This window comes from Coregonus lavaretus (assembly GCF_964263955.1).
Source record: "Coregonus lavaretus genome assembly, chromosome: 11".
In the NCBI taxonomy this organism is placed as follows: Eukaryota; Metazoa; Chordata; class Actinopteri; order Salmoniformes; family Salmonidae; genus Coregonus; species Coregonus lavaretus.
The window spans coordinates 6,122,448-6,132,762 of record NC_139998.1 but is presented as its reverse complement, the minus strand read 5'-3'; the positions used below and the strand labels follow the sequence as shown (position 1 = coordinate 6,132,762).

At 43.4% G+C, this 10,315-nt stretch overlaps 1 protein-coding gene across 2 annotated transcripts; it reads left to right on the top strand.

Moving 5' to 3' along the window:
• The first annotated feature begins 315 nt into the window (after positions 1–315).
• Positions 316–8,128, top strand: LOC311137452 (2-oxoadipate dehydrogenase complex component E1-like). Of its 2 annotated transcripts, XM_084171963.1 has the most exons (14): positions 322–440; positions 1,005–1,176; positions 1,335–1,533; positions 2,017–2,176; positions 2,434–2,586; positions 2,947–3,031; positions 3,366–3,505; positions 3,684–3,834; positions 4,222–4,328; positions 4,610–4,774; positions 5,064–5,146; positions 5,469–5,635; positions 6,685–6,770; positions 7,455–8,128. In XM_084171963.1, exons 1-14 carry the CDS (start codon positions 408–410, stop codon positions 7,557–7,559), a joined length of 1,806 nt encoding a protein of 601 aa, XP_084028089.1. In that variant the 5' UTR covers positions 322–407; the 3' UTR covers positions 7,560–8,128. The 2 variants fall into 2 exon arrangements, with proteins under 2 accessions (XP_084028090.1, XP_084028089.1); XM_084171964.1 differs by lacking the exons at positions 6,685–6,770; positions 7,455–8,128 and adding an exon at positions 4,871–4,965 and having other exon boundaries at positions 316–440; positions 5,469–5,555.
• Positions 8,129–10,315: the final 2,187 nt, after the last annotated feature.

Sequence of the window (10,315 nt, the reverse complement as noted above, 5' to 3'; positions counted from 1 at the left end):
CAGTTGTAAACCGTAGTCTGGCTTTTTTTATGGTGGTTTTGGAGCAGTGGCTTCTTCCTTGCTGAGCGGCCTTTCAAGTTATGTCGATATAGGACTTGTTTTCCTGTGGATATAGATACTTTTGTACCTGTTTCCTCCAGCATCTTCACAAGGTCCTTTGCTGTTGTTCTGGGATTGATTTGCACTTTTCGCACCAAAGTACGTTCATCTCTAGGAGACAGAACGCGTCTCCTTCCTGAGCGGTATGACGGCTGCGTGGTCCCATGGTGTTTATACTTGCGTATTATTGTTTTTACAGATGAACGTGGTACCTTCAGGCGTTTGATAATTGCTCCCAAGGATGAACCAGACTTGTGGAGGTCTACATTTTCTTTCTGAGGTCTTGGCTGATTTCTTTTTATTTTCCCATGATGTCAAGCAAAGAGGCACTGAGTTTGAAGGTAGGCCTTGAAATACATCCACAGGTACACCTCCAATTGACCAAATGATGTCAATTATCCTCTCAGAAGCTTCTAAAGCCATGACATCATTTTCTGGAATTTTCCAAGCTGTTTAAAAGCACAGTCAACTCATTGTATGTAAACTTCTGACCCACTGGAATTGTGATAAAGTGAATTATAAGTGAAATAATCTGTCTGTTAACAATTGTTGGAAAAATTCCTTGTGTCATGCACAAAGTAGATTTCCTAACCGACTTGCCAAAACTATAGTTTGTTAACAAGACATTTGTGGAGTGGTTGAAAAACGAGTTTTAATGACTCCAACCTAAGTGTTTGTAAACTTCCGACTTCAACTGTACTTCATTACTTAATCTTGTGAATTTGTCTTGCACAATACTATAATTACAATACGTCATAGAGAGGGATAGTAAAGGGAGTATGACACTGAAGTACAGTTTATTGGGACATACAGGCATTATCCATTGTTGATGTCAAGATATTTTCCAAATTTCAAGCCTGAAATGAACTGGTGATCATTGTGGAAACTCTCCTTACTTTTCTCAGGTCCATGGGGATGCTTCATTCTCGGGTCAAGGGATTGTTCCAGAGACATTCACCATTTCACTACTCCCCCACTTCAGAGTTGGTGGGAGCATCCACCTCATTGTAAACAACCAAGTGGGTTATACCACTCCATCTGCGAGAGGGAGATCGTCTTTATACTGCAGTGATGTTGGTATGTGAAATGTATCGCTTTATCTATAATAGATCTTTATGGGATTTATTATATACAGAATTATAATATGTACCAATGGGAATTATAATCACAAATACATTTTTATGGGAATTTTAATACTTCTCTATCGCACTCTGTGTGTGTTCTCCACTCTCCAGGTAAGATGGTGGGCTGTGCGGTGATACATGTGAACGGTGATGATACGGAGGAGGTGGTGCGTGCAACGCGTTTGGCGGTAGAGTACCAGAGACGCTTCAGGAAGGACGTCATCCTGGACCTGCTCTGCTACAGACAGTGGGGACACAATGAGCTGGACGAACCTGGATTCACTAACCCTGCCATGTACAGGATTATCCGGTGAGTTCACTTCACTATATTTGCTATACTCTTCCCTCTCTGGCTGCTCTTGAGCCAAAAGGGGTCCACTAAATGGAAATAAATATTGTCCAGAAACGACCTCATTGTATTGAAAGGGGAACACATTCCCACAACCATGAACAAAAGCATATATTGTTTACAATTTTATATTTGCTTTAGATTATTTGCCCTCGTATTATTTTTATTTTATTTAACCTTTATTTAACTAGGCAAGTCAGTTAAGAACAAATTCTTATTTACAATGATGGCCTACACCGGCCAAACCCGGACGACGCTGGTCCAATTCTGCGCCGCCCTATGGGACTCCCAATCACGGCCGGTTGTGATACAGCCTGGAATCGAACCAGGGGGTCTGTAGTGACGCCTCAAGCACTGAGGCCACTCGGGAGCCCTTGATTACAGAACAATGCCCAAATAACAAATATCTAACCATGACATCCTACCCTCTTCTCATCCCCCCAGCTCCAGGAAGAGCATCCCAGACTCCTATGCTGACCAGCTGATCTCAGAGGGCCTGATGACCGAGGAGGAACGTGGTGCCATCAGGACAGCCCACTACGGCATGCTGAACGACAAGCTGGCCAACATGACCCTATACAGCCCTGCACCCACCAACCTGCAGGTCTGTGATGTGCAATCATTTCAAATACTTTAGCTGTGCTTGATTTTAGTTTACCTGGCACAATGGAACCAATAGAATAGTTGCAAAAGTGCAAACCCCACCCATCTGGCACTACAGGCAGACTAAAGCGAACACTCAAAACGTTTGTACCCAGGTCTGGTGATGAGTGCTTTTTGGAGTGTTGAGAAACTAACAGAACACAGATTTCCATGATTGTCTGTAACAAATGGACTTATAAAGTTGTGTTGTTGTTCCAGGGGCGCTGGGGAGGTCTGGTGGAGCCCCAGGCCAGAGTCACCCACTGGGACACGGGGGTGCCTGCCCCCCTGCTGCAGTATGTAGGGGCCAAATCTGTGGAGATACCCGACGAGGTCCAGCTACACAGCCACCTGGGGAAGATGCATGTGGCGGTAATAACAATTGCAGGATATATATATTGTAGCCATTACGCTAACAGATCTGAACCTCTTTACAAGTTTGCTAGGTGTTGAGTTAAAGGTATAGTTCGGGAGATCAGAGACAATGGTATCCACGAGTTCATCTGACTCTGGGAAAATAGATAAAGGGCTTCATTGCCAAAATCCCGAGTATCCCTTTAAGGTCGCTACAGTATAGCGCTTTTCTAAAGCCCAAAGGTACTTGGGTGACGGCATGCTTCACTAGGGTCAGTAGTGCAGTCTTGTTAGAGCTGGATGAATGTGTTTTTCCCCCGATGTTTTAAAGACTCTCTGAAGCTCAATGAAAACAGATCTGTTGTGTTCTTCTCTCAGGGTCGTCGTGCGAAGGTGGAGAATGGAACTAATCTGGACTGGTCCACTGCTGAGGCCATGGCGTTTGGCTCTCTGCTCTGCCAAGGTCAGTCTGCCTCTCAACAGCTTTTTACACTACTGAGCCAAACCAAGCTGTACTGAGCTGGCCTGGTAACACATCCTTTATAGTTGCTGGAATATCATAGGCAGCACAATTTGATTTGGGTTGGCACGGTAATGTGAAAAGGGATTGATCTTAAAGATAAAATAGTTTTACAGAAATTGCTTGTTAGATAGATAGATAGATTTGTGTTTTCCAGGCCTGTTATTACCATACTATGTCAATACTTACAAAAAAATATATATTTTGAGTCATTTATATATGTAATTCTCATGTCTCTGGCTGTAAGAATGCATTTTGTGTTTAATTTGTTTTGCAGGGTTCAACATTCGTATCAGTGGACAGGATGTTGGGAGGGGCACCTTCAGTCAGAGACATGCCATGATAGTTTGTCAAGACACAGATGACATGTACATCCCCCTCAATCACATAGACCCTGAACAGAAAGGTTTCATGGAGGTAAATAATGAGTTATTGCAACAAGAGAAAAAAACAACCAATGAGACTCGAGACTTGGACCTCATGACTTGTTTACTTGTTTTACTTCTAAGTTGTATAAGACTGTCTTGGACATCCACCTGTAATACGGTGTGCACTCGTGTGTGTGTGTGTGTGTGTGTGTGTGTGTGTTTTCTAGGTGTGCAACAGCGCCCTGTCTGAGGAGGCCGTGCTGGGCTTTGAGTATGGCATGGCCATCGCCCAGCCTAAACTACTGCCTATCTGGGAGGCTCAGTTTGGAGACTTCTTCAACGGAGCTCAGATCATATTCGACACCTTCCTCTCCGGAGGTAATGAATGCTGATACTCTGGTCAATAACTCTCTGAAGGGCTATTTTTAGGTCTCCTCCTTTGAGTTTGCAGATAGTTGTATATCATAATCCAGTTTAATTCTAGCCCCTGGCTAACACCTATCAAGTCCTTTCAGTTCTGTGAACACAGATTGACAAGAGTTAGGGGAAGGGGATAAATGGAATGGAGCCAACACTTTGTTTAGTATACAGTTGAGATAAAACTGGATATTTGATCAACATGATCAGTAAATCATGGGGCCCAGTAGAACACAAACTACACTTTTAATATAAAAGCTTTTATAGAGCAGTCATAAAGCATTCATAAACGTTAGACGCTACATTCTGGTTCCATTAGGTGTTGATTGAAACGTCTCTCTCTCCCAGGCGAGGCTAAGTGGCTGCTGCAGTGCGGGCTGGTGATCCTGCTTCCCCATGGTTACGACGGAGCAGGACCTGAACACTCCTCCTGCCGCATGGAGAGGTTCCTACAGGTGAAGAGGGGAACACAAAACACGGGGAACCTCCGATCTTCTCCTCTGCATTTTGTGGCGGAGAGAAATCGAGGAGAACAGACTTTTGAGAAGGAGCCCAGGGCTACTCTTTGGAAACAAATATCAGATACAATTATCTCTGTTATAGCTACTGTATACAACTCTCTCACTGTCTCTTGTAATATTTATTGTATCGCTGTGTATGATGCTAATTGAAACAAATGGATTTGACTATTCCTGTCTTCTCTGTCTAAATCTCCTCTTCTTTCTCTTGCTCCCAGCTGTGTGACAGTAAGGAGGAGGGGGTGGATGGTGACAATGTCAACATGGGCGTGGTCAACCCTACGACCCCAGCACAGTACTTCCACCTGCTGAGACGACAGATGATACGCAACTTCCGCAAGCCACTGATCGTGGCTGGGCCCAAAACTCTGCTCCGATTCTCTGTAAGCTACTCAATAACACATCCAATACAAGCCATTCATGAGTTAAATGGGCCTGTTTGAAAACCTTTAAAATGCATCCTTCCTTCCCCCTTTCAGGTGAGTGAGTGGTTAGGTGAAGGCATGGTTTTCACTGCATTGCTTCCACCAATCTTACCATGTCATATCAGTGATTTCCTCAAGGAAATAAAAAAGTAAGGGTTCATTTTAAGGTACTCAAACACGGCTACTGTGAACATGTTTACGGTGATATTTGGTGACTGAGTTGATGAGTTCCTGTCGCTACCTGTAGGGGGCAACATCCAGTCTGGCTGACATGGCTCCTGGAACCTCTTTCAAACCTGTGATTGGTGAGACCGCAGTCACACCAGCCAGGTAAAGAAGTATCCACAACATTACACCCTCTTTTCTGCTTCCTGTTGATACATTTTTACATTTTACATTTTCGTCATTTAGCAGACGCTCTTATCCAGAGCGACTTACAAATCGATATGTTATATCTAATTTAAAACTGTTGTCAATTGTATAATGGTGTCACTTTATTGGACTTTATTTATGAGATCAAATAGTACAGTGTAGCTACATCTGTATCTGCTGCACCTTCCAGGGTTGGCTGAATTCAAATGGAATCGACCCCAACCCAGTACAGTATGTGCCCAACTGCTTTAATAACTGTCCTTTCCTGCTATCCCTGTAGTGTCCAGCAGGTGGTGCTGTGTTCAGGGAAGCACTACTATGCCCTGTTGAAGCAGAGGGAGGCATCAGCAGCCACTCAGAACACAGCACTGATCAGACTGGAGGAGCTGTGTCCCTTCCCTCTGGAGGCCCTGCAGCAGGCGCTCACCAAGTACACCAACGCCAAAGGTAGGCTATACCTGACCTGGCCACTACTTACCTCAGACACGATCTAATATCTAAAATGCCACTTAAGAATCGCTTTTATCCAAGTACACCAACACCAAAGGTATGTAAGTGACCCCTGGCCTGGCCTGACCTGCACTGGTCTTCACTTCTTACCACAGACACTATAGGCCGGTTTCCCGGACACAGATTAAGCCTGGTCTAAAAAGCTATTTCAATGGAGATTCTCCATTGAGCATGCTTTTTATTCCAGGATTAGGTTTAGTCTGTATCTGAGAAACTGTCCCTTACTGTTCAACACTGCTTACCAGAGACTGTGCTGCAGCATCGGATCAATAAATAATTTTGTGCACTGTATTTGGTAGGGATGGGCATTTTTAAATTATTTTACTATTCAAATAATATCACACATTTTTTTCTGATATCCGGATAGTCAAAAAAACGAACACTTATTGACTCTCGACCAATCAGAATGACGCAAATGCACATGGCAGAGGTAAACAGCGGACATGCTGATTTTCTCTGGTAGTCTGGCTAAAAGCAACAGCGAAAGAGAAGTCTGATTTTCACCATGATAAAACTGATTCTGTTACAAAAAGGTTTTATGGTGAGTGTTTTGCATTGATCTGTGTCAGGTCTTGTGGAAACTCCATTAGGTGAGTGCCTATAATTGCTATTTGAAGTGGGGAAAATAGCGTACCGACGTCAGGCCAGCCTGGAGGGATAGATGTGCAACAGTAGGGCAACAGTAGCTCTGTGCACCGTTATAAAAACTACATTCAAAATTTTGTTTTATTAAATTAAGAATTTCAAATGTCATGGTATATCCTTGTAGGTAAAAATGTCAACAGGATAATTTAATTTAGACAAGGCTTTTATTGTTAAAATAGGTCTACAATAGTATTTTCTCCAAAAATGAACACTTACTCACGTTATCAAATACGTCTGTTCGGATATCCAGATATTTGATTAACCGTGCCCATCCCTAGTGTTTTGCCATCTTCAAGATAATTTTTTTATGTAATCTTCATGTGTTTGGGTGTCCCATACAGAGTTCGTCTGGAGCCAGGAGGAGCCCCAGAACATGGGCCCCTGGTCCTTCGTGGCCCGTAGGTTTGAGAAGCAGCTGGCCTGCAAGGTGAGTCCTGCCCTGTCTGAATGATCAGAGAAATACATTTGACGTGTTTAAGGGGATCAATTTGAGCAAGCAAGGCGAGGCTCAGAATTGCTAGATAATTAGTAGTTATTTGGGATGCAAGGTGATTTGTAGATCATTGATTCTGCACAGTCCGACTGCAATGTAGTGGATCTCAAACATGCACAATAAACTGAGTGTACAAAACATGCTCTTTCCATGATATAGACTGACCAGGTGAAAGTTATGATCGCTTACTGTTAAATCCACTTCAATCGTGTAGATGAAGGGGAAGAAGAAGGATTTTTAAGCCTTGACACAATTGAGACATGGATTGTGTATGTGTGCCATTCAGAGGGTGAATGGGCAAGACAAAAGATTTAAGTGCCTTTGAACGGGGTATGGTAGTAGGTGACAGTCTCCCGTGTGTATCAAGAATGGTCCACCACCCAAAGGACATCCAGCCAACTTGACACAACTGTGGGAAGCATTGGAGTCAACATGGGCCAGCATCCCTGTGGAAAGCTTTCGACAGCTTGTAGAGTCCATGCACCGACGAATTGAGGCTGTTCTGAGGGCAAAAGGGCGTGCAACTCAATATTAGGAATGTGTTCCTAATGTTTTGTGTACACAGTGTATATATGCCGGTTTTTTTACCTACCATTTTCATTTGCCCACTTCCTCCAGCTCCGGTTGGTGAGTCGGCCTGCTCTTCCCGCCCCGGCTGTGGGCATCGGAACGCTCCACCACCAGCAGAACGAGGCCATCCTCACTGCCACCTTCTCCTCTTGAGCCACTGGGCCCCAAGATGGCTGCTCCCGCAGGCCCCAGAATGGATGCACCCTCCCTGCGCCAGTAAAACCACATGACATCTCTTCTCTAGCCTGGACCTCCAGGCTGAATTTATCTCTGTTTCACATCTGTTTCACTCAACTTTCTATCAATTGTTGAGATGAAACAATAGTGAAATGTTGTGATTCAGTCCATGCTCTCTTTTCTTCCTGTATGTTCAAATGTTCTCAAAAACACAAGTGCTAAAGGCTGCTTCCTCAATGTGGGGTGGGGGGGTGGGGGCTTCAGGTACTGAGTGGAACAAGACTGTTTGGTGGTTAGGAAGGGCTGTTTCATTGAGCATTATGAAATGGAGTTGTAACTGTATAAAAACAACGTGATGTAGATGGTCTGAGATTGCATCGTAAAGCAAGTCAATATTGCCCTGAAAATGTTGTTAATTTTTATTGTAATATCTGATTTTTAATTCTTAATGTTTTTTAACTTTATGCTAAAGTTAATTTCACACAATATAATTGCATTCAATTTACTATACTGAAACAAAAATATAAATGCAACATGCAACAATTTCCAAGATGTGACTGAATTACAGTTCATATAAGGAAATCAGTCAATTTAAATAAATTCATTAGGCCCTAATCTATGGATTTCACATAACTGGGAATACAGATATGCATCTGTTGGTCACAAATGCCTTTAAAAAAAGGTAGAGGCATGGTTCAGAATACTAGTCATTATCATGACCGCCATTTGCCTCATGCAGCGCGACATCTCCTTAACATAGAGTGGAATGTTGTCCCACGCCTCTTCAATGGCTGTGTGAAGTTGCTGGATATTGGCGGGAACTAGAACACACTGTTGTACACGTCGATCCAGAGCATCCCAAACATGCCCAATGGGTGACATGTCTGGTGAGTATGCAGGCCATGGAAGAACTGGGACATTTTCAGCTTCCAGGAATTGTGTAAAGATCCTTCCGACATGGGGCTGTGCATTATCATGCTGAAACATGAGGTGATGGCGGTGGATGAATGGCACGACAATGGGCCTCAGGATCTCGTCACGGTATCTCTTTGCACTCGAATTGCCGTCGATAAAATGCAATTGTGTTCGTTGTCCGTAGGTTATGCCTGCCCATACCATGACCCCACCGCCACCATGGGGCACTCTGTTCACATCAGTAAACCGCTCGTCCACAAGACGCCATACACGTGGTCTGCGGTTGTGAGGCAGGTTGGACGTATTGCCACATTTTCTAAAACGAAGTTGGAGGCGGTTTATGGTAGAGAAATGAACATTAAATTCTCTGGCAACAGCTCTGATGGACATTCCTGAAGTCAGCATGCTAATTGCGCGCTCCCTCAACTTGAGACATCTGTGGCGTTGTGTGACAAAACTGCACATTTTAGAGTGGCCTTTTATTGTCCCCAGCACAAGGTGCACCTGTGTAATGATCAGTGCCGATTTTAGCATGTAAATCTTGGTGGGGCAAACAAAATAAAAAATGGGGGATGCATGCCAGCAACGCCACAACACAACACTAAAAAATACATTAATTGCACTATAACGGTGACAAACAGTGCCCACAAACTGTTAAGGCCTACATAAAGCTGTCCCAACACCTTACCACTGCTACACCTGGGAATCAGTGGAGCCTTGTCTGGCAGCAAAATAGTTAATTCAGCCTCATTTACTGCCTTTAAAAAAAACATAGCTGATATAGCTGACTTGCTTAAACAAATGTGGTTTCTACTGACAATTGAGATGTACAAACTATGGCAGAAGGGAGGACAAGGGGATAAGAGGCAATCCGTAATTTCGATTAAGACATTAATGAGCGAGCTAGGACGGACATAGTCAATATAACTATTTGTTCAGCACTTTTGAAATGTACAGCGACAGAATTCAGAACATGGGCCGTTCCTACAGTACTCTCCCTGTACACCAAGTCAGAACTGTAGGATAAATAAAGGGGGCATATAAGCAGACAATGAAAGCTCTTACAATATTTGATGATTACATTTCTCTAAAACAGGCTATAGGCTACGTGTGCACAACCAAGTCAGAACAGTAGGTGAAATTAAGAGGGGAAAATAGACCAAATTATTAGGGTGAGGCACATGGGCTACTAACAGCTTACTCCACAACATACACTTAGTATTACTTTCTTAGCTACAGTATACATATTCCCTGGCATATTACATCATTTATGCATCAGCATACAAGACGTTTTTGGACTCAGCTTGTTGTGCTGTGCTCACTTGAACAGGAAGGAGGCGCGGCGGGCCTTTGTAGGCAAATTTTGTCATCAAAGTCTGGCATTCTCTGGATTTATGGTGCTTTCAAGACAACTGGGAACTCTGAAAAAAACAAGGTTGAATCATGATGACGTCAGTGATCTTCAGGGCGTAGCTCTAGAAAGAGTTCCTGACTTACAATTCCGAGTTGGATGACCGTTCAAAACGAACATTACCAACCCCTACACGCCGTATTTTCCGCTGGCTGCCCTACCACCACAGAAAGAACTGAGCTAGGCTGAAACACCTGCATTTTTGGAGCTGCCTTACTCAAGAAAGCAAAAAAGAGACCATGTTTGTATGCGGCTTTATTAGCTCAATGATTATTATAAGTTTTATACATTGTTTGCAAACTGATATGTGACACATATTAATGCCAAAATAACATGCAAAATGTGGGGCTGCCCTGAATGACGGGTCGCCACTGGTAATGATCATGCTGTTTAATCAGCTTCTTGA

Bases quoted from the DNA above. Each gene is read 5' to 3' on its own strand.
- LOC311137452 (XM_084171963.1), top strand. From the start codon at position 408: ATGATGTCAAGCAAAGAGGCACTGAGTTTGAAG. The intron at 2,587-2,946 runs GTAATAACAATT...TTCTTCTCTCAG, and splicing joins TGGGGAAGATGCATGTGGCG to GGTCGTCGTGCGAAGGTGGA. The intron at 5,636-6,684 runs GTAGGCTATACC...TGTCCCATACAG, and splicing joins CAAGTACACCAACGCCAAAG to AGTTCGTCTGGAGCCAGGAG.